Raw genomic sequence first — 24964 nt, forward strand, 5'->3', positions numbered from 1 at the left:
ATACTGTAATCCTCTGCCCCTCATACTTTTAGCCGTAGACCCTGAACAAGCATGCAGCAGAGCAGATGTTGCTCACTTTGACAGGTCTGACAAGATTAGCTGCATGCTTGTTTCTGGTGTTATTCAGACACTGCTGCAGCCAAATAGACCAGCAGCACTGCCAGGTACTCTTTTAAAGGAAATAAATATGGCAGCCTCCATATACCTCTCACTTCAGTTGTCCAAGTCAGTGACCACTATCTTACCAAACCTCCTGCAGGCCTATGGTGGCAGGAAAAAACAAAGTTACAATTTTCTAAAGATTCCTCAACATGGCTTATGCTATAAAATGGACCATCTATGCAGTAACTATAAATGTTTACATCATTACCTTTACTCTTTCCTCAAAGGGTACTACAAATGGAAGTTCAGTCAATATTGCCAACTGTCTTTCTTCGGAGACAGACAAGGGTGCTGGTTCCATGCCCACTGAAACGGAGAATAACAGTTATTGCTTTCATGAGACAGACAGATCATTTGTTTGAAGGAACACTATCGTGAAAAAATGTAAAATTTCAAATACATGTAAACACATACAAATAAGAAGTACATATCTCCCAGAGTAAAATGAGCCATAAATAATTTTCCTCGTATGTTGCTGTCACTTACAGTAGGTAGTAGAAACCTGGCAGAACTGACAGGTTTTGGGCTAGTCCATCTCTTCGTGGGGGATGCTCATCATGGCCTTTATTCTTTATAAAGACATTCCCTGAAAAGGATTTACAAAAAGAAGCTGGCCAGCCTCCGTGCTCACTTCACAGTTTTTGGCAGTTGGATAGAGCAATTGCCTTTCACTAAGTGCTTTTGAAAATAAAGAAAACCCTGAGAATCCCCCATGAGGAGACGGGCTACTCCAAAACCCGTCGGTTCTGTAAGATTTCTACTACTTACTGTAAGTGACATCAATATAGGAGAAAAGTAGTTTATGGCTCGTTTTACACTGGAAGAAATATACTTATTTGTATGTGTCTGCCAGTATTTTACATTTTATGATTTCCGCGATAGTGGTTCTTTAACCAACTCCCTGCACATACACCAATCTCCATTTCACAAGTCCACTGTAAAGATCATGCTAAATGTATAATTGTCCTCATGGTCCACCATAGGAGGGATAAAAGCCAGTTCACATAAGGTATCTCACAAAAGTGAGTACATAGTTGACATTTTTGCAAAAAAAATTTATATCTTTTAACGGGACATGACACTTTGATACAATGTAAAGTAGTTGGTGTACAGCTTGTTTGAGTGTAAATTCGTTGTCCAATCAAAATAATTCAAAATAACTCAACACACAGCCATTCATGTCTAGACTAGTGTTGGGGTTCATTCAGGACCACTTGGTTCAGAACACAAACGCACACATTCAGCACTGGACAGCAGGATGGGGCGAGTTCCCTTTCGCTCAGATACTTATTCCATCCAGCTTGGATTCAGGAAGTATCAGAGCTAAATGGCACGCACCCCACCCCGCTTACCAGTGCTGAATGTGACTGTTCAGGTTTTGAACTGCATGGCCCCGAATTTGAACACCAACACTAGTTTAGACATTAACTACTTAAAGGGGAACTTCAGCCTAAACAAACATACTGTCATCAAGTTACATTAGTTATGTTAATTAGAATAGATAGGTAATATAATCTCTTACCCACCCTGTTTTAAAAGAACAGTCAAATGTTTGTGATTCATGGGGGCTGCCATCTTTGTCATGGGGGCAGCCATCTTTTTGGTTGAAAGGAGGTGACAAGGATCAGGAGACACAGTTCCAACTATCCTGTGTCCTGATTACCCCTCCCAGCTGCACACGCTAGGCTTCAAATGTCAAATTCAAAATGTGTAAAAAAAAAAAAAAAAAATTTGCACCAAAACAGCAGAACGAGAACAACAAAATCAGAAATACCATCATGCTTTGCACAGCATCAGGGGAAAAAAGCCCGGGCAGTTTTCTTCTGTGCAGCTAAAAATGAGGCTTGTATAAGAGACACAAAGTTCTGATGCTGTGAAACTGTTAAAGAAACACAAAGCCTTTTCAGTGCTGCTGAGTCGATTTTTAGTCCAGAGGTTCACTTTAAGGACCAAGCTAATTGAAATCTATGCCTTGTTTTGGTGGTCACCTGGCTGGCAGGGCGTAGATTTCAATTAGCCGTCGCTGTGCGCATCTGCTGTTTCCATCGCTCCCGCCGATCTCGCCACTTAATCCCAGCCGTCTGTCACCGCAGCTCACTGGCTTTGCCTGTCCCTATTACGGCAGAGCCCTGTGAGCGGGTCAGGAGTCGATTGCATTGGCTCCTGGCCCTGTCTTTCAATGTAAGCCGCTCCCATTGGCTTACATTGAAAGCCAGGGTCAGAAGCCAATGAAAGTGGCTCCTGACTTGCTCACAAGACTCTGCCGTCATAGAGAAGGCAGAGCGGGTGGGCCCAGGATCCAGACGTGCGGCAGTTGCGACGGGAATGAGCGGCGATTCGTCGGTATTCCGCTGTTTCTGTACCAGCGGTCTCTGGTCCTTAAGGGGACAGAGACCGCTGGTACTTAAGTGGTTAAACTAGTGTTGGTGAACCACTGGCAACAGAAGTGAGTACGCCCCTCAGTGAAGAATGTCAAAATTCTGCCCAATCAGACATTCTTTATCCCTAGGGTCACATTACATGTTAGTGAATGGGGAGCAGGTGTGTTAAATTTGGTGTCATCTCTCTCCCACTCTCTCATACTGGTTCCTAGAAGTTCAACATGGCAGCTAATGGCAGAGAACTCTCAGGATCTTAAAGGGAAGATCCGCGCATCTAAAAAAAAAACAAAAAAGAAAAACGGACTCACCTGGGGCTTCTTCCAGTTCCTGGCAGTCGATCGGTGCCCTCGGCGAAGCTCCTCTCCCTCCGGGCATCCAGCGCTAAAGAAGCCGACCTCGCCAGGTCGGCTTCCGGGTCGGCATCATGTGCGTTTCATGGCGCGGGTCACGTGACGTCATCGGGTCTCTACTGCGCAGGCGCAGTAGTTCTGCTCATGCGCAGTAGAGACCAGATGACGTCTCTACACCACGTGACCCCCGCTAAGGAGTTGTGGGCCCCGATGCAAGTTTTACATTGGGGCCCCCCAAGCACTCTATACATAGCAATTGATACGACGCACCAAAACCTGCCAATGGCAACTACAGTGTTTGAGGTGCAAGAAGGGGATGGGGAACAGTTTGTTAATAATTACCACTATTCAAAGTATCTATCGAAGTGATTATTATGAACACAGGACCAATAGAGAGCTAATACTGCAGTTGAGGGAGGGCCCTTCGGGGCCCCTCTGGCCCAAGGGCGGCCGCTACCTCTGCACTCCCTATTGCTACGCCCCTGGCCTAGGCTATAAGAAGATTACCAACACCCTGGAACTGAGCTGCAGCACAATGGCTAAGACCACAGCCTTACCCGCAAGCTTCTAACTCACCAACCATAAGACAGCTGTCCAGTTCTAACAATTGTAAATCAGGCAGCTCCTCAGGAAAGACAGGAGTTGGGGCAATCTCGTAAAGATGGCTGCACGTTTTAATAAATGTATATTACAATTATACATATGGGCTCTGAGGAATCCAGGTAAACTGTCTAAATTGTATAAGCAGGGGACCTATTTAACATTAGCAGAGGATGCATTTGGCCCACTACAGAAAATTCTTGCGTTTCCTACAACCTATAGTGCAGGAAAGACAGAACTGCTAGTGCAGCAAAGGTAAGCCTCAATTAGAAAGCCAGACATCAATTACTTTGGTCAGTTAGTCACGTTGATGTACATTTCACTTTCAAGCTTTCAATATGTGGGGAGAATGATGGTCAGACGATGTCAATACACACAGCATTAGTGGCTCAATGTAGAAGGAAGACGCATCACTGTAAATACAGCCAGCTGTTACCACACAACTTAGTTTAATTATCTTAAAAGGCTAATTACTGCAAAACGTACCACTGGTAACATTGCCTATTCCAGCTACGCTATGGCCTCATGTGATCTGCAACTCTTAAAGCGGGAGTGTCACCATAAAAATCAAATTTCAACAGCAGAGTGTATTAAGTGATAAAGATGCTAATCCTGCATTCAAAACTTTTTCTGCTGTTATGAGTTGGAGTTATCACATACTTAACCACTTAAGGACTGCAGTCATAAAACCCCTTAAGGACCAGACCCTTTTTTCCCCATTCAGACCACTGCAGCTTTAATGGTTTATTGCTCGGTCATACAACCTACCATCTAAATGAATTTTACCTCCTTTTCTTGTCACTAATACAGCTTTCTTTTGGTGCTATTTGATTGCTGCTGCGATTTTTACTTTTTATTATATTCATCAAAAAAGACATGAATTTTGTCAAAAAAATTACTTTTTTTACTTTCTGTGCTGACATTTTTCAAATAAAGTAAAATTTCCTATACATTTGAGCGCGAAAGTTATTCTGCTACATGTCTTTGATTAAAAAAAAAAAAAACATTCAGTGTATATTTATTGGTTTGGGTAAAAGTTATAGAGTTTACAAACTATGGTGCAAAAAGTGAATTTTCCCATTTTGAAGCATCTCCGACTTTTCTGAGCACCTGTCATGTTTCATGAGGTGCTAAAATTCCAGGATAGTATAAATACCCCCCAAATGACCCCATTTTGGAAAGAAGACATCCCAAAGTACTCACTGAGAGGAATGGGGAGTTCATAGAAGATTTTATTTTTGTCACAAGTTAGCGGAAAATGACTCAAAATGACTGTTCAGGGGTATAAGCATCTGCAAATTTTGATGGCAGGTGGTCTATGAGGGGGCGAATTTTGTGGAACCGGTCATAATCTGCCACCAAGTCGCCCGATGCAAGACCACCTTTAAAAGAGACTCTGAAGTCTCCTAAAAATTAGGTTTTTACTTTAAAAACCTCTTTAACATAATTGCCCCACCTAACACGCCGCCATGTGCGTCAATCAGCGCTGATTGCTGCCTCTCCCCCTGCCCCTCTCCCCCGCCCCTCTCAGGGGAGAGGCGGTGTTTCGCGCTGAAGGACGCGCATAGAGGCAGAGTTGCAGCCAAAAGCTCTGCTTCTATGTGGAAGGAGTCCCGCAATGTGCCCCAGGGAGTTTGGGGTTATTTATGGAGTTTTCAGCCGCGGGGATGCAGCATTTTAGGAGGGGCAATTATGTTAAAGAGGTTTTTAAAGTAAAAACCTCATTTTTAGGAGACTTCAGAGTCTCTTTAAGCTAGGCATACATAATGTTTTTAATAGACTAGAAAGTTTCTATATAAGCATCAAGTCTACCAAAAAACAATTAAAATGACAACTTTTCCTTGGCTTGATCCATATTGATGGAAATGAGAGGGAGCTGTGGGAAGAAGCAGCGTGCAAGTGATATTTGCCTAGGTTTGTACTGTATCAGGCAAGACAAAGCTAGCATCTGTTGCGGTACAATCGATATTAGACAAGATATATGCTTACATTTTGGTTACTATCTGCTGGTACAAAATGGTAAGGCGGGTACAATATTGAGTGTTAATCTGATAATCCACACGTTGTAAACTGCATGCCTAGCGTTTAAAGTGGACCTGAACTCTTGAACAGGACAGAAGTAAAACAGAGAAATGCACCCTGTATGTATTGGAGAGAGTTTAGCCTGTCTAATTTCCGCTCATCTGTGTCTAATCACCACTTTAATTTGATCTCTCAGAGGTGTCAGCTCAGGAATCTCTTCTGCCATGGCAGAGCAGCTAATTTTTAGACCTAGGATATTAACAATATGTCTGCTTCCATGAAAGCAGAAAGTAGACACTGCAGATTTCTTGCAGGATTTGAATCAGCTGTAGCAAAGAAATGTTTGTCTTTAAAGGCTATTATGCTGTTGCGCATCTTTGAGCAGAGAGGAAGTTCTGCGTTCAGGTCCCCTTTAAGTAGGCTTAAGGTGTACATCAGTGGTCCACAAACTAAGGCCCACGGGCCGAATGCGGCCCCCCAAGGCTTTTTTTTACTGGCCCCTAAACACAAAATGTATAACTTATAGATGTGGCACTGCATCTTTAAATATTGACATTATTGAAATACGATAACAGAGGCGTCAAGCAGAATAAAATTAGTTAAAATTGTTAAAAAGGGGGAAGTGGGTGGACTCACTTCCCTTCTGAAAAAAAGGTCGGACAATGGACAGGTTACTTACTAATAAATGTTACTTTAGTTTAGACTGAAACTCCAAAAGTGCAACGCGTTTCAAGGGTAACAGTCCCGCTTCTTCAGGCAAACGATTTTTGGAGGGTGCAAAATCAGGTCATGAACCAGGTAGAGCGCCTCTGAGACAGAGGCGCTCTACTGGTTCATGACCTGATTTTGCGACCCACCCTTGTGAATATAATCATCACATTTATTCACAACAGATATCTCCATATTAACATACTGCACCATATTGGGCTCTCGGTTTCTCCCCCATTTTTCAAGCATTAAATATTGATGGCCCACATATAGAATAGTAGTACTGGCACCACCCATCCACATACTGTAGAAGCCAGTGAGCAGTAATTCACTGGCTTCCAATTCACTATCAGGTAACACTGCTGTCCAACTGGACAGCAGGCTGTCACCTGGGTATGCTTCACTATCTGGTGCACAAAGACGCTCTTTAGGCGCCACATGACTGAATGGCTGCTGCTGAGAGCTCTCTTCCAGGCATGATTGGGGGAATAAATACCTTGATTTAATATAATGTTTTCTGCATCATTTTATGTATGTTCCGGCCCCCCAGCAGTCTGAAGAATGTTGACCTGGCCCTTGACTGAAAAAGTTTGAGGACCCCTGGTGTACATTAACAGGTCAATTTTTAGTGAACAATCATATTTTCAAACAGATTACTCAGATATTTTATGAAAACTGAGCGGGCCCAGTTGATCCTGAATGATTGCATTATTGATAACTTCCTTAAAGCATACCTGAGGTGAGAGGGATATGCAGGCTGCCATATTTAATTTCTTTTAAACAACGTAAATGGCCTGGCTGTCCCGCTGATCCTCTGCCTCTTGTAGCCATATAACCTGAAAAAGCATGGAGATCAGGTGCTCTGACTGAATTGTATGTTTGTGATTCAGACAAAGATCACCAGGACTACCAGGTAAGAAATAACTATGGCAGTCTCCTTATAGTTCTTACTGCAGGTGACCTTTAGAAAACTCATTGATTGGCGCGGCAGATTTTTTCATAAATAAGATCAAAATTGGTTTTGATAGAGGGAATAGTTTGGATTCTCAAATGTTGTGGATTGATTGTTTCTGCAAAACGCCTCCCGCTCTGGTGTGCACCAGCCCATTGAAATACATTACCCTAGCGTTTCCACATCCGCAATCTGATCTGGAAACGCTGCCGAACCGCTCTGGTGTGCACTAGGCCATATAGTTGCTTTGAGGTAATATTAACTTCACAATAAATAAATTGAAGCACACTCAGAGGAAAAATACAGCTAAATAGATGCTTTGAGCTACAACTGCCGTCTGTGTTAACTATTTAAGGTAAAATACAGCTGGAGCTGGAAAAAGAAAAAAAAAAAAAAATCACTTCCGATATAATAAACCATTAGTTCGAATACTTTATTTTTTATCCTGATCTTTTCTCTCAATTTGATTTTTCGGCATATTCGATCATTTTCCCCGGATTTTCAGCCTAATCGAATGTTCCATGTATGGTACCTCGAAAACAACTATGTGATTTTTATGATCTAACGGGATAATCGAACAAATTTATCTAATAAAAAAAAAATTAAAAAAAATTGTACCATGTATGGATACCATTAGTGAGACCAAAAAGCCCTCCTACTAAAAAGCAAGCGTGGTTTGCCTTCTTAAGACAGAAGGAATACTTTAGTAAAAGTACACTTATCTGTACTTTCTCCTAATATAAAGAAAGCAAGAGAGCTTTACATTTCTAGTGGAAGTGTCCCAGGGTCTGCATCTACCAGGTTATTTCTTTACATTTTCTTTCTTTAGAGCAGATGATTCAGATCACCATTGTCTAAAGAAAGTACAGTAGATAGTGTTTGTAAATGGCTGAAAACTGCAAAGCTTCTAGTTAAAACAGCACCCACTATTGGAGACCTGAATTGGCTGCTGTACAGGAAGGACATATTGGCAACAAGCACTGAAGGGCTGCAGGCAATTAGCCGTGACACTGGCACTTTTTTCATAAACTTCCTTTTCCACAGGGATGTGGGAAAAAGCATTAGACTACACTTTTACCAGTCAGTACTTTAACACATCAGTTTTACAAAGTTACCATCTAAAGTAGACTGAAGAGGTCCTATCCTCCCCATTCTCCGATACCTCCACATATGTCTAGCAGAGGGCACATACAGCTGTGTGACCTAAAATGGAGAATTATCATAGGTAAACGCTCACATAGTTCATTCATGTATAATTCTGTGCAGATACAGTTAGCTCGCATTTACACAATTTGCAACTATACAAACCTGCAAAATGTTTACTTAATATATATAGGATCTGACAGAGATTGGAAAGGGGGGAAGGGGGGGGGGTTAAATTACAATGTAGATTTACCCTCCAGATAAGGGAAGCAAAACAAAAAACACAAAAAAAATGGGTGCACTGGATAATCAATTTCCATATAATATAAAACTTCTGCAAATATACCTCCATGCTAGGTCATATTTCTCAAAAAAGAGCTGCATAGAAAACGGGTACAAAAGCAGAGAAACCAATCAGATTTCAGATATAAAATTAAAGAAATATTCAGAGTGGCTGTTCTGAGCAATGTTTAGAGTAATTGGGAATGGAGTCTAATAACTCGTTAATAAAAAGTATATCCTCGTTCAATCACTTAACTCAAATCAACACGTGTAAGGGTAAGTGGGTAAGTGGATAAGTATTATAGGAAACCACAGTCAAAAATATAGGTGTCCAACTTTATAGTATCAAAAATGCAAAATATTTCTGTTAAAACTTTATGTAAAAAAAGTGACAAATCTTCAGAGACAAAGATTCCAAAAAGAGATCATACAATTTGACAAATTTTGATAAGAGATAGTGTGCACTTTGCATATTCAGGCATGATGATGATGGACTCCTGGTTTCTGAAGTTTTGTCACTGTTTTGACAAAGTTTTGACTTGAAATATTTTGTATTTTTGATACAATAAAACTGGATATCAATATTTTTGATTGTAGTTTCTTATAATACTTATCTTCTCAGCCTTACACATGGCTGTTCTGAACAGTCACTCCACACATCTATCTTATTAAATCAGCCCCAATCTGAAGAACTTGATGTTCTTCAATATTTCAGTATTAAAGTTTTAGACACATTTTCTCTAGACAGAATCAGAAAGAAGTACAAGCAGCAAGGAAATACAGATTCAAACCCACTTTATCAGCTTTAATGTTCTCTTGTTCTGATAACCAGTGATTGAGCGGACAGAAGTTTCTTCTGGTGTCTCGAGCCTTTAACATCTTCACCAAGTTTGTTATGACCTGTGAGTAAATTGAGTCCAAATTACAACACTTCATCTTATCGGGTGTGTTAAACAGATTTAGAGAGAGCCTACAAAATTACACTAATGTCAATGCTGCCTGAAAAAAAACTATTTAAAAGATATCCTATGCAGGGACATGTAAATTATAAAGGAGAATTCAAACTACATTGATCAAACCCAAAAGAGTTCCCCCGAAAGAGAGAAAAAAAAAAAAAATTGAGCCTTTACCAGTAATGCAGTTGCGCTTGCACTGTTTGAGCTGTCCCCTCTTTAGTTAAGGCTGGTACCAATCGTGCGATTCTTCCGATTATTTTCCCAACGATGGGGAATTTTTGAGCGATGACCCGTCATTTATGCCATCTCACCACGTGGGTACAGTTGCATGATCATGCGAATGTTGCTTGGCATCGTGCGGTGATGACCATCATGGTGGATCGGATCTTAACCTCTTAAGTACCACGGGCTCACCCCCCCCCCAAAGACCAGGTAATTTTTCAAAATTGGGCCACTGCGGCTTTAAGGGCTCGCTGCAGGGCAGCACAACTCAGTACACAAGTGATTCTCCCCTACCCCTTTTCTGCCCACCAACAGAGCTCTCTCTTGGTGGGCTCTCATCCCTGCTGGGATGTTTGTTTATTTTTTTATCAAGATTTATTTCCTTTTTTTTTTTTAATCTGGCTCAATCCCTCCGTCAGCCAATTACAGCGATCGCCTGTGATAGGCTTCAGCCTATCACAGCGAATCGTTTTTCTGCCTCCCACGGGGACAGGCATGTCACACGACTGTCCCCAGCACAGTGCTGCCTTAGATCGCAGCGCTGTAAAGTGTTATTAGACGGCGGTTTCACAGTCTAACAGTCTCCTAGCGGCAAATGCCGCTGGGAGATCGATTGCGGGGCGGAGCTGCGCGCACTTCGGCACGCGCGATCTCCTGCAAAACACGCCCCAGGACTTTACACCGATCTGCGTTTGGCGGTCCTGGGGCTGGCACCGCGTTCACTCCCATCAGCGTTACACGGTCGCCTAGTTGTTCAAGATCCCAGACGACTCCTGCACAAAGTACCGCGATCGCTTGAAGTCTCATATAACATCACGTACACCCACCGGCCAGAGGATGGAAGACGATAGATTGGCGGGGCACTCGTCGTCAGGGATTTGTCGCTGGATCCATCTCCCTGCATCGTGAGGTGAGTACTTAGCTTCACACAGACAGTCAGATACAAAAATGGTGTGAATGGTCAAAATAATATTGTATGAAAAAGTAGCTGACTTAAAAAAAAAAGGACTTCATAACATAGATAAAATATATCTTAAGTCGAACACCAAAATCAATATTATTAATTATATATCTGTTATATCTGTCTGGATGTAATTCCGATGTAGGGGACTTTGCTCATATGTGGAAATGCCCTAAAAGTAAACTAATTCTGGAGGAAGATTATGGGCTATAAGGCCAATAACTTAGACCTGCCCAATGTCTTGGAAGTTAACAGCTATCAGTTAGGCCTGGTGGAAAGCTGGGATCTAGGACAATTTGTTAAAATCTTTAAAGCCAATGAGTACCGCTATAAAAAAAAAAAAAAGTCAGATACTCACCTAAGGAGAGGGAAGGTTCGGTCCTAATGAGCCTTCCCTCTCCTCTCCTGGTGCCCTCGGTGCTGCGCTGGCTCCCCCATTCGCGTCCGCCGCCACAGGGACTTCGGAGGTCTTCGGGAGCACTCGGGCTTCCGAAAACGGGCCGCTCCCTACTACGTACGCGCGAGCGCGTCAGAGGGCGCTCGCGCATGCGTACTATGGAGCGGCCCCGTCCTCGGGAGCCCGAGTGCTCCCGAAGGCTTCCGAAACACCCCTTCGGCTGCGGAAGTGGCAGTATGTGACCGAACTGGTCGAATACTGCCACGGGGGATCCTGCGCGGGACCGGGCACCGGGAGAGGGAAGGCTCATTAGGACCGAGCCTTCCCTCTCCTTAGGTGAGTATCTGACTTTTTTTTTTTTTTGAAACGGTAAACATTCACTTTAATAGGACTACTGTTCTTTTATGCCAAAAAAACAAAAACAAATAGCTATGTACTGGAAGCACCTTCAATATCCACATGGGTTTTATTAGTGGAAAAAGAACTTCCGTGACAAACATAGGCAAAATTTAATTTATAGTGGTTTTTACTTTGTAATAAATGTATAGTGGATTTTACTCTATAAGAAATATTAATTTTTTATGTATGTATTTTAAATTTTAGAATAATTCACAATTGTGATCCTTTCAGTGCAAAGCTAGCATTCCTAGACCTGAAAGACGATGCGAAACCTGACAAGGAGGAAATACAAACTTTCATTGATGCAACCAGAGGGCAGCACCTGCTCAGTTTTCACCGACCCTCCCAACCAGGAAGTAGCTTGGGAGGGTCGTTGCACGAAAACGGAGGGCGATGGAGGAGAACAGGGGGAGCACTGGACGTGAGAAGAGCCCACCACACAGCCTGCTCATTCTTAATTTTCTTTTATGGGCTAAGGTATATTTGAAAGCAAATTCTAAAGTGGGTAAGCTTATATTTCTATCCTTACAGGTCCACTTTAAATGGAAGAACTTGGTAAGGACATCAGCATAACGATTTTGTTCTATTTTAGGCTTTGAGCTGAAACTTGGGCAGACAATGCGAGGAAAGCCTTGCATATTATGTCACATTAACTCAGTCTCCTCTCTTATGAAAACATTATCATTTAGTCTCACTCCAGCTAATGGTCACCGGGCCCGGGCTTGTAAGTGAAATGTGTTGTAAAATCAGACAGAATGCTTTGGATCAAGGCTATTGTAGGCTTGTAGAATGAATAAGCATTGCTTAATTAGCCCATCAGGTTAAGTGCACGCATTAATGGCTCCGTCCTAAAGCCGAGCGTGACATCTCTCTCCAAACATGGCCAAGAAGAAAGTTCCATTAGCAATATTAATACAAGCTTAGTTGATCATTTTCATTCAATTAACTTCTTTCAATTAAATAGATAGCTTGACAAAAGCAGTGATAAAAGACCTGGAGGGACAGTTGATGACTTGAGCTGAACATTACTGAGCGAGAGGTCGCTGGTATTAAACGGACAGTAAATCTACCATTCAATTTAGGAAATGCATTTCTCCTGCTCCTGTGTCTTTAATGAGTGGTAGGGTTTTTTTCTTCTTTCTTTTAGCTGACTGGATGTGTTTGCTTAACAGAAAAAAAAAAACACATCTTACTAAATTAAGAGGCTCTTTTCTTTACATCGGACCCTTCCAGGGGTTCTGAACGGGTGTGTTTTCCCCTCCATGCTCCAAATGCTGACATTGGTATAAAGACGGGGAAGATTTATTCTAGACGTGTCACCGCAAAGTGATTTGCTATCCATTTGCTCCATTAACCCCAACATTAAGCAGATCCTGATGTGCTGCTAATTAATGCATCTGTCTATTCAAAAAAACTGCAAATAAAGAAAAAAAACTATTTGGTTACCGTCCAGCTCTTTCAGCTTTTACAGAGGGCTAATATAACAAATGTCTGACTGTAACATTGTTAAAGATGAACTCCGGGCATATGCTAACAGATTATTCTTTCTAAAAGGTAGAAATACATCTAGCGATGATAGACCGATTCAGCCAAGAGACAAATCTCTCTCTGATCCAATCTGATTAAAGAGAGATTTGTCAGCTGACCATACACCACATGCCGATGCTTCATCAGCACTGGCACTAGACTGGCTTCTGTACACCAACAGGAGTAAAGAATATAGCAGACAAGCTTGAGGGGAGAAGCTTTATAAGATACCCCGGTACCATGGACACACCCCATTAGTATTTTTTTTCCTGCTTTTTGTCCCCTTAACCTGGGTACGTCTTATGGTCCATGGTGACTTATAGCCAGAAAAATTATGGTTTTCAGCATGGTTTCCTCAGGCAAATAAGTGTTTTGCCTTCTATTTACTTTTCAGGAAATCAGACTTAATTCCACTTGTCTGAATGCATCATTTGAAGAGCTAACAGAAGTAGTTTCTCAGCTCTTGCAGTACAGGGAAACAAGGATTTCAGACAATGGGGTTGATTCACTAACAGAAATAGCACAAGTAACCTCATATTACTCGCGCTATTTCATCAGTGTGCCTTAATTTGAAGAGTCTGCACGCTAGGCACGTCAGTGGCCGCGTTGTGCGCGCAATTAACCCCAGTGACAGGAGCGCACGCTATGCTGCTGTAGTGCAGCATAGCGAGTTAGTAACTGTACTCCCGCTATGGGAGCGCACCTCACTTTCCCCCCATGTGCCCCTTTCCGGTCCAATCACTTTAACCCTCCTGGCGGTATAAAAAAAATACGCCAGGAGGCAGCGTGGCAGTTTTTTTTAAAAAAAAAATTTTCTATATCATGTAGCGAGCCCAGGGCTCGCTACATGATAGCCGCTGCTCAGCGGCATCCCCCCGCCCTCTTCGATCGCCTTCGGCGATCTCCAATCAGGAAATCCCGTTCAAAGAACGGGATTTCCTGGAGGGCTTCCCCCGTCGCCATGGCGACGGGCGGGATGACGTCACCGACGTCACTGACGTCGGGTCGTCATTGGGAGTCCCGGGCCACCCCTCGGCGCTGCCTGGCACTGATTGGCCAGGCAGCGCACAGGGTCTGGGGGGGGGGGGCGCGCGCCGCACCGTATAGCGGCGATCGGGCGTGCGGCGGCGGCGATCGGGGTGCTGGCGCAGCTAGCAAAGTGCTAGCTGCGTCCAGCAAAAAAAAAATTAAACAAATCGGCCCAGCAGGGCCTGAGCGGCACCCTCCGGCGGCTTACCCCGAACTACGTTCGGGGTTACCGCCAAGAAGGTTAAAAGGATGTGATCTCCACACTTTGATGGGCCCAATAGGCTGCCTGTCAATTTGTGTTTCTGTGGACTAATGAACTACAAGGCTTTTAGAGATACTTTCATAACCCTTTCCAGTGGCCGTCCTGTAAAAAGGCTGACAGACAGAGCAATAGGCTGCCTGTCACGTGGCAGGCAGCCTATTGGGCCAATCAAAGTGCAGGGATCATGTCCTTTAAAGTGACTGGACCCAAAGGGGCTAAGGGTAGGATGAGTGGGGCGCGAGTTGTTAGCACATAGCAGGCGTAAAGTTACTAGCGCTCGCTATGCTGCACTACAGCAGCATAGGGTGCGCTCCTGTCACTGGGGTAATTACACAGCTACGCGGCCACTAACATGCAGAGCGTGCAGACTCTTCAAATAAAGGCACGCTGGAGGTTACTCGTACGACTTCTGTTATGCTGGATACACACCATGCGTTTCCGCGTTCGATGCGGCCGTCGATACGCGTTGATTCGATTATTTCCGACATGTCCAATTCAAGCTTCGATGGATCGTTAGGTCGATTTGCCATACTTTACATGGCAATCGACCTAAAAATCATCGAAATTCGTTCGGAAATGCTCGGAAATAATCGAATCGACGCGTATCGACGGACTCATTCGACGCGGAAACTCATGGTGTGTATCTAGCATTAGTGTATCAACCCCAATGTCTTTGCAAGACTAGTACTATTAGCACTTATGCACATCTCATGTCACATGACAATTCAGGTATCTCAAGTCTGGGTTGACTGTGGATTACCTTACCTTGAATAGCTGGATCCACCTCTTTTGCTCTGTTTGTATACGTTGTTGCATCTCCAGATTGGTGGTAACGCCAACGCTTCGGAATGCTGCCATATACTCTTCTCGCACTTCTGGCTTTGTCTCTGGATATGCTAGCTTGATGATCCCTAAACAGGCATCTCTTAAGCAGCGTGATAATGCTATTAGCTCTTCCAATGTGAAAGGCATCATTGAGGACTGTCGTTGACTGTTGACCACTGTAAAAAAACAAAAATCATCTGCTTACTCCTGTATAAAAAGGGAGAACTTGCAGACATGCTGTAAGATAGAGAATTTTACTATGAAAGGTATTCTACAGTTGTAGAATACCCTTGAGACGCACACGTAAGCAAAGCTGAACACAGCAGATACAACAGAAGTGCATCGGCATGCAGCTATTGGATTAAAAGGAGCTCTAAAGTGTCATTGGATGGATCACTGAATACTGGTATACCATCTAAACCTTTTAAAACATTTTTGTTATGAGCTGTAAAAATTTTAGTACACACAATGCAATTGTTAAAAAGATCAGATTAAGCAAAAAAAACACAAACAAAAAAAACATACAGTCTAATTATTGCCAGAGACCGATTTCAGCTTTCTCTATCGAAAGCAGATCGGACATCTTTTGAAATACTGGCTATCGTACTGTGACTATATCCTTTTGATCAATATCAACTGATCAGAAATCTGATCGGAATTTGGGAAAATTACATACGTGTGTATACTAGCTTTCTTCTATAGCGGATTGATGTCAGATCTGAATATCAATCACTCAATTGAATAGGATCTGAAACGAAAATTGCATGGTGTACACCAGTCTAAAAACCAAGGCCGTGGAGTCGGAGCAATTTTGGGTATCTGGAGTCGGAGTCGGTGGTTTAATAAACTGAGGAGTCGAATGATTTTTGTACAGACTCCACAGCCCTGCTAAAAACACAGTTTGACAAACTAGCTGACACATCCATCTGAATGAGTCAGGAGATCATTTAGATTACAGATGCTTAGGCCTGGTTCACATTAGCGTTCGCTGTCCGGATACGCCTGATCGGATCCGGACCGTATACTGTACAAACGGAACGTACATTCCGCATAGCAATGCAAAGTCTATGCGGACGTTCACATGCGTACATTCCGTACAGAATGGAGCCGGATCGGATCCGGACACTTTTCCAACATGCGCTATTTTTCGGGTCCGGATCATCTGGCCCACGCACCCGGACCGGAGCTTGACTGCACCATCAGGATATAGGAACCAACGTGGAGGTGAGGCCCTAAACAGCGGAGGACCTGATTGTACAGGTGCACCTTCTGCTGACCTCCCACACCAACAATTTTAATAGTTTATTTCTCTATTTTTACCACATGGATCCGGATGGCAGTCTGATTCATGCCTGATGCAAACGGACCGGATCCGGATTGGAACCGTACGGTTCCGGTCCCGATCCGGTCCGTTTGCATCCCAGAACGCAAGTGTGAACGGGGCCCAAGACAAAAGGGTTGAAACCCATTGGACTCCCACTAGAGCGGAGAACTGAATTTTTTTTTCCCCATTCTCCGCTCGTTGCCAAGCGGAGAGTGAACGGATCCTATGTTATACATAGGAGCCGTCCACACATGTCACACTGATCCGCTGCAGTAAGCTGGCCGCACTTCTGTGCAGTCCGCGACAAGGCCAGGCGAATGCGTTCACCCATATAGCCTATGGAGGAGCTCATCTGCCCCGGGCTCCAGCCGCATAACTGCGGACCATCTGATCGGACATTATACTGTCTGCTCCCGCTGGCCACACGTGATGGGAATGGGGCATAAACCCCTGTGGATGCCTCAATAAAGCAGCTCATCAGTGTTAAGACAATTGTGAAGGAAAGATAATTTATCTCTCCCCATTAAAGAAAATGTTATCAAAAGCAGAAATGCTGCTTTCAGCAAAGTGTATAATCAGCTATGGAAAAAAAGTACTGAAACATTATACACTAATTGTATATAGTTCCCTTCAATGTCGATCAGTCACTTTGGGTGGCAATCTGTCAGTGTATGGCAGGGCTTTAGGGTTTTAATTAGGGTTTAGTGCTACACACAGGCCACACTAATGCAAACTCAACCCATAAACACCATTATGAAGTGAAAATGTCACAAACTTATTTCACCATGCCAGTTCCCCTAAAATATTAAGCGTGACACACCAGTCTTCCTCATGCTAGGAACACACGATGCAATTTCCTGCCTGATCGATGGGAAGTTGTACCGTGTACCATGTTCAAACTGCTCCCGATCGATAAAGCAATCAATTTTCCAATGATAACTTTGCAAAATCGATTCCTTTCTCGATCAGAAATGTCAGAAATAATCGTCCGATTCCTATCGATCGGACAGGAAATTGCATTGTGTGTTCCCAGCATAAGATATAGGGTGTTAGTGATGTTATACACTGCATCAATATTTTCCGTTGAATAAGCACTAGGGATGGTCAATGAGATGCAAATAATTCTGATATGATGCATAATTATGCAAATTGTGTATGCAAATATATGCATCTTGCAAACACTGGACGAATCAAATCCTGCCAAGGTATAATTTGATCGGACCATTTTCAATCTGCAGAAATTTTCATAAAAATAAGCATAATTCTGCATAAACTCAGAATTATTTGCTTTGAACATCCATATAAAGCACAGTGGATTTACTACAACTGGTACATACACTGTTTGACCAATTCTGTGATCAGCCCCTATTGATGCTCTATCAGAAAATAGTATTTAACTCTGAAGCCTAGGAAAAAAAAAAGGGTTTAAGATAATTGCCCCACCTAAAACGCCGCATCCCTGTGGCTGAAAACTCCATAAATCACCCCAAACTCCCTGGGGCACATTGCGGGACTCCTTCCATGTAGAGGCAGAGCTTTGGGCTGTAGCTCTGCCTCCATGCGCGTCAATCCGTGCCTATCTCCGCCTCTCCCCGCCCCTCTCAGTGAAAGAAGACTGAGTGGGGCGGGGAGAGGAGGCGATCAGCGGCGATTGATGCGCATAGATCCAGAGCTACAGCCCAAAGCTCTGCCTCTACAAGGAAGGAGTCCCGCAATGTGCCCCAGGGAGTTTGGGGTGATTTATGGAGTTTTCAGCCACAGGGATGCAGCGTTTTAGGTGGGGCAATTATATTAAACAGGTTTTTAAAGTAAAAAACTGTTTTTATCTATTATTTTTTCTATTCTTTAAAGATTAATAGCCATGTTTGGCAATATGCTAGCATTCTTGTTTAAAAGGCACTGTAATGGAAAAATGTAAATTAGTAATGATTTAGATATTAATCATGATTTAGTCAAATGTATAAAAAAAAACTGCACATCCTCTGCACTCTATCAAAAAAAAAAAAATAATACTGCTAGTGCCTGTTCCCATTTGTTGCGGATCACATGCAGCCAGTGGGAGCTGATGATCCACCGTGGTCCGGCTGTAGCCCGGGGCAGATGCGCTCCCCACATATGCTATATGGGAAAGGACATTCGTGTATGCGGGATTATTGTGGACTACACAGAAGTGCGGTCCGCTTACTGCATCGGATCCGTGCTACAAGTGTGAACGGCTCTTATTTACAAAATAGAAGCCGTTCACTGTGGAGCAAAGAACGGGCAAAAAAATGTCCATTCCTCTGCTTAAGTGGGAATAGAGCCTCAGTAGCTCTGTAAGCTCACATGGGCATACAAATGTATAATTCGTTGTTAAAGAACAAATGAAGTGAGAGGGATAGAGAGGCTGCCATATTTATTTACTTTTAAGCAATGCCAGTTTCCTAGCCACCCTGCTGATATATTTGACTGTAGAAGTGTCTGAATCACACCAGTAACAAGCATGCAGCTAATCTTGTCAGATCTGACAACAATGTCAGAAACACCTGATCTGTTGCATGCTTGTTCAGGGCCTATGGCTAAAAGTATTAGAGGCAGTTGAACAGCAAGATAGCCAGGCAACTGGTATTGCTTAAAAGGAAATAAATATGGCAGCCTCCATATCCCTCTCACTTCAGGTGTCAACAACTCCAATCTTTACTCCCGCTTTACTATAGTACCCCTTCTTACCTTCAATTGGATCACCAAAGAACTCATTATCATGTATAGAAATCAAGGAATGACTAAATAATGAACTGAAGAGATAAAAGAGAGGGATGATCCTATTGGAGTCTTCAAATGACATGGGGGAGCCTCTGGATATCACTTGTATGAGTGGAACCATGGACCTGTTTGTACATAGACACATATATTACTATGGTAACTCAAAAACTAGAACAAGACAATTTAAGCCCTATTCCGTTAAAATCACCTCCGATTTTGCTTATGGTGCCAGGGCCGGGCCGAGGCAGAGGCGAGAGAGGCTCTAGCCTCAGGGCGCAGTGTAGGAGGGGTGCACAATTCACTCAGCTATCATTCCCCTATTATGTTTGAAGCAGAGAGAAATAAGAATAGGGGATACATTGCAGTGACTGCAAGCCAGATAACTAGAGATTAAGGTGTTGGAGGCTCTGGGGTGCCTCTTAGTCTAATAGCAATCAGTGTGTGACGCTGGGGTGGGAGGAGCGCACTTTGGCGTCTCAGCCTTGGGTGCTGGAGGACCTTGTCCCGGCTCTGTATGGTGCAATGGCTATGACATAATAGACTTTTTGTAACTGGGGGTTATTTTGGTGACACCAAGCTATGGCATAGTCAAACTGCCAGAAACCGTTTTCTGTTACAAGGTTTATATTCAGGGACTGGTCACAAGTGGTGCAAAAGTCATAAGGGGAGTACTGGTCAGGTTTTGGTATGGATTGGATGGGGGTGTCAGATTTATGGTTTAATGTGACCATACATTATATGACAGGCATCTGTCTGTCAACTAATTAGAGAGATTGATCAGGGGGGAGCGATAACCCCCCGATAACAGTAAAATTGTAATGTAATTGGTGATCTCTTGCCAGTCTCCAACCAATCAACGACAAGTATCACTATTACCAGTCGAGTTTCAATCAGTGTCACTTACATGGAACTCCACACTGAAGTCAACTACAATACTTGATAGGGCCCCCCAATGTCCACACCCCTTCCCTTGCCTCCCCTTGATGCCCTTTCTCAACTTGCAGCCCATCTCACAAGGGACATAAAACAAGTGTGGCCAGCATGATTTTCACACCCAGAACAAGTGCAGCCACAACACCACCTGATCTGAAGTATAGTCCCGTGTATCAGAAGAAGGGAAGGTTAGTAGTTGGGGGCCCCCCCACAGCTCTGGGCATCTCTGTGGTCGCAAGAGCTGCTTCACTCTAGTTACGCCCCTGCAACAATACACATACACCTAGAGACAAGATGCTGACAAAATCCACTAAAAAAAACAAGAAATTGCATTTTAGCTTTGAATAGAGTGAAAATCACTGTCCAATGTTAATTTCTATCCTAGTTGGGAACATCCACTCTCGCTCTGGAAAGTTTAGTGGCTGGATAGTGTACTGGTTGGGCCACAGCCTTTGGCATGGGAGACCAGGACTGGAATCCTGGCTAGGGTCAATAACCTATTCAGTAAGGAGTTCAAGGCAAGACTCCCTAACACTGCAGGGTGGCCTCGTGAGCGCACCCCAGTGGCTGCAGCTCTTGGGTGCTTTGAATCAGACAGGAGGAACGCGCTATACAGAATGTTCAGATTATTATTATCACTTAGACCAGGAGGTGAAGGAAAAATTTCCAATGTGGACACAGACAGGGAAAAAACATTTAGTAGATGGGGAAGGGATAGAACTTTTATCAGATACTGCCACCTAAAGCCCCTCTCGTGAGAGACTCCCTGATATGTAGCCACTGGTACACGAACAGACAACGAGGGACAATTCCATAACTGGAATGTTTTGGGATGTCGCACTCCAGTCCAGTCCTCCAGGGTCTCACACATTTTTGCCACAGCTCAAATTAACTGATGGGATTAAGACAGGGAGGGTGTGGTTCATCCAGTAGAACACATTTTTTAATTTCTCAGTCCGTCCTAAACACTGGCATGGATATGGCCCCAGAGGACTGGAGTTCAAGACCTGTAGTCTAGGCCCACCCTGTCCTCAAGGCCCACCAACAGTGCATGTTTTGTGGAAATCCACAGAGGTAATCAGCTCTGCTGAGACAGTAATTGCCCTGCCTGTGCATGTTTGTGGTTTCCTGCAAAACATGTACTGTTGGTGGGCCTTGAGGATAGGGTTAGGGAACTCTGGTATAGAGAGTACTAAAATGCAGGTAGTGATTCTGACTGCTTTAGAAGGCCTGTATCCTATTACCTCTTCTCCTGTTTTTTTTCTGCAAGGAGATATTTTTTTCATAAAAACTTAGCAATAAAGTACCTTTCAGGGCCCTTTCACACTTGCCACACATGGTAAACCTGCGCCGAGTTGCACTAATCTGCCGCATGGTGCCACTAAAGCAATGAAAGGCAATAGAGTGTTTCTCACACCTAATGCGGCTCGATGCGGTGCACCGGAAACTGCCGAAGCAATGCAAAAGCAGCAGCGAGTTACCGAAGACACAAGCTTACCACAGCCTGCTGTAAGGCAAGTTTAAGGGCAACGAGTGTAGTGTAGCGCAGTGCACCGCACATGCGCGGACCGAGGGAAATCCCGGTGACTTACTGCCCGGCAGGGAGTAGGTTACTGAGCGGGGGCCGGTATTATGCACATAACCCTGTTGGCACTCCACATAGGTCATCTGTTTGTAATTTTTTTGTGTTGCGGTGGGATGCGGTTGGGGCAGCTCATCCAGACCACAACACAAAACATTGATATAAAACCGGCCTCAAGCTCCCAACAAGCAGAAAAATACTAAAAATAACTTTGATATTACTTTTACTTTTTACCTACGTTTTAGTACTTTTTAAATGGTTCAGTGCTGGAAAGTTATTTTTTTTTTTTTTAGACAAGATGAAAATGTATCTCCTAGGAGAAACATTAATTGAATAAGGGCCATTGTCCTTTATACTACATATATTATTAAATATAATTCTCCATGCATAAACACAGATACATAGCAAAGTCTACTGTCTACAATCTTTATTCATCATCAAGCAATATTAAATAGAAATAAATGACTCATACTATACTATTGCAAACATACTATACAATGAAGATATACATACCCTGTAATCATTTTAGTTGTCATTGAAGAAATTAAGTGCCAAAGGTGTCTTAAAAATCTAGCATTAAAGGCGAGGCTGTACAGTAGTCTGAAAACAAACAAAAGAAAAAGAACATATAAGAAAAAAAATAGCTCATATACCGTATATTGCAAAGTGTATGAGGTTGTATCTAACAACTCTGCTCAGCTGCCAACTGAAAAAGCCTCCAGCTGAGCCCCCTTGTAACAAAGAATCTGTGCATGACTCACCCTCCCCCACCCATCCAACACAAAAATATATATACACATTATTTTGGATTAGTAATGATTATAGTTCTCCCAGACAATAATACATTTGATCACTGCTTTCTGCACACCACTTCCTGTTCCTGTGTGTGCCAAGGAAGGAGGAGGAGCATTTATTGGAGCAGGAAAGATGGCAGAGCAAATAACAGACCTGAATCACTCCTAATCTGTAAGTCACGTGTGGAAAGTTTTCATACAGAAAAGTAGATAACAGAAGGGCTGGGGGTCCATTACAAATAGTGACTTTATTGCGATTTTGATATATTCTATAGTGATAGAATATATAATATATATTCTAATATTTTATATTCTATAGTGATTGGGGTAGAGCAAGTGATTTTGTGTAGTAAAAGGCATTTCAAAATCACTAGTGATTACAAAGTGGTTTTGGGGCGATCCTATACTTTAAAAAGACAACATAAAGCGGATCAGAGATGAAAAACTAACTATATCAAGTAACTTGTCTATATATCTTATCTAAAGTTTAGATAGTTTACACAGCAAATCTAGCTGCAAACAGCTTCAATAGTTTATGATTATTTATTCCTGTGATACGAGGGCAGCCATGTTCTGTTTGTCACAGGCTGAGGGCTGGAGATGCTATCAGCTTACCTGTGTGTAATGTGACAAATTCAGTCCCCTCTCCTCCTCCCCTCTGAAATCTCTGGCTAGTAACCTCCTCCCCCTCCTGCCCAGACTTAGCTCCCATAAGCCCTTGCTACAGTGCCAAGGCACTCTAAAAGGCTGTGAGCGAGGCTTGTTTAGTTTATAGGGAATTAGAGTATTAAAACAAAACAAAAAAAGTATTTGGCTTGAGGAATGCCCTATAAACTATATAAAAGGAACACAATTATGCAATGAGTAAAAGTTTATCTCGGATCCACTTTAAGTGAGAGAGATATGGAGGCGGCCATATTTATTTCCCTTTAAGCAATACTAGTTGCCTGGCAGTCCTGCTGATCCTCTGTCTCATACTTTCAGCCATAGGTGTTTCTGACATTATTGTCAGATCTGACAAGATTAGCTGCATGCTTGTTTCTGGCGTAAATAGATCAGCAGGGCTGCCAGAAAATGGTATTGCTTAAAAGGAAATAAATATGGCAGCTTCCATATCCCTCTTGCTTCAGTTGTCCTTTAAATTGAAGCACAATCGCTCCGAAAATGCTGCAAGCACCGAAATTGTGAACTCGGGAAACCAAAATCGTGGCTGTGGAGTCAGCACCATGGTCTTTCATTACTCTAGAGTTTTTTCAAGAGCAGGCGGATCTAAAATGCTGCTGAAGGTTCTTTAGTTGGCCCCAGGCCTTATGAACTATTTCCACAAGAAATTTTTGCATGCGTTTTTTCCATATGCAAATTTTTGCTTTATTTTATACAAATATTTGCTTGCATACAGCTCAAGTTAACATCATTACATGCGTTTCGCACGTCTGGTGCAAAAATCTGCAGCAAGCCCTCTGATATTTTTTTTTTTTTTTTTAGATCGGAACAGACTACTAAAATGCACTCGGTGAAAACTATTCCATTGAAATTGCATTGCTTTCAGTACTAATGCAAATTTTCACTATTCACACTCAGTTGAAATGGGCAGTTACAATATTCACTCTTTTAAGCAACAGCTGACAGCCATGCAAGGCAGCTTTCCCAAGTAACTGTATGGATTAGTACAAAGGAGAGATAAGACACTAGATTAACAAGGATGCCTATGCAATGCAGTTTGTTAAAATACTTGAACTATATAGAGATTAATAGATAGAGATTTTTTTTCCCTAAAGGTGCGTACACACGCACTATGGCCGCCAACGACGGGTCCGTCAGTCCCTCCCACTGGGCGGACTTTCAGGCGACAGTAGCGCGTGTGTACGCACTGTCGGCGGACTGATGTGGATCGCTCAGAAACAGCCTTATCAGTCCGCCGACAGCACGTACACACGCGCTACTGTCGCCTGAAAGTCCGCCCAGCAGGAGGGTCTGACGGACCCGTCGTTGGCGGCCGTAGTGCGGGTGTACGCACCTTTAGAGGCAGAGGATCAGCAGGACAGCCAGGCAATTTGTATTGTTTAAAAGGAAATAAATATGTCAGCCTCCATATCCCTCTCGCTTCAGGTGTACTTTAAAGGGATCACTTGATGAGAGGGCTATGGAGGATGACCTGTTTATTTCCGTTTAAATAATGCACATTGCCTGGCTGTCCTGCTGATCCTTTGCCTCTAATACTTCAAGAGAACCCAAGCCAAAGCTTGGGTTCAGACATACATATTTACGTTAACAGAGGGAAGACTCAGGATTCTGTTAATGCTTCCCTCTGTGCTCTGATGCCCCGCCCCCCTTAGTCAGCGCGTGCCCCCTCCATGACGGGGCCGCGCTCCTCACCTGTTACAAGCATGGCCGTGCAGTAGCCATGTGAG

General features: G+C 43.2%; 1 protein-coding gene across 2 annotated transcripts in view; it reads right to left on the minus strand.

Moving 5' to 3' along the window:
• Positions 1–24964, minus strand: part of UBE3C (ubiquitin protein ligase E3C) — a 140429-nt gene that overhangs the window by 44955 nt on the left and 70510 nt on the right. For both annotated transcript variants that reach the window (XM_068235861.1, XM_068235862.1), the window contains exons 12-17: positions 22273–22359; positions 19212–19369; positions 15119–15354; positions 9396–9500; positions 8291–8378; positions 371–468 (exon numbers count right to left, since the gene is read on the minus strand). In XM_068235861.1, coding sequence (XP_068091962.1) covers positions 371–468; positions 8291–8378; positions 9396–9500; positions 15119–15354; positions 19212–19369; positions 22273–22359 — 772 coding nt within the window. The remainder of the gene's footprint in view (positions 1–370; positions 469–8290; positions 8379–9395; positions 9501–15118; positions 15355–19211; positions 19370–22272; positions 22360–24964) is intronic.

This window comes from Hyperolius riggenbachi, chromosome 5 (assembly GCF_040937935.1).
Source record: "Hyperolius riggenbachi isolate aHypRig1 chromosome 5, aHypRig1.pri, whole genome shotgun sequence".
Lineage (NCBI taxonomy): Eukaryota > Metazoa > Chordata > Amphibia > Anura > Hyperoliidae > Hyperolius > Hyperolius riggenbachi.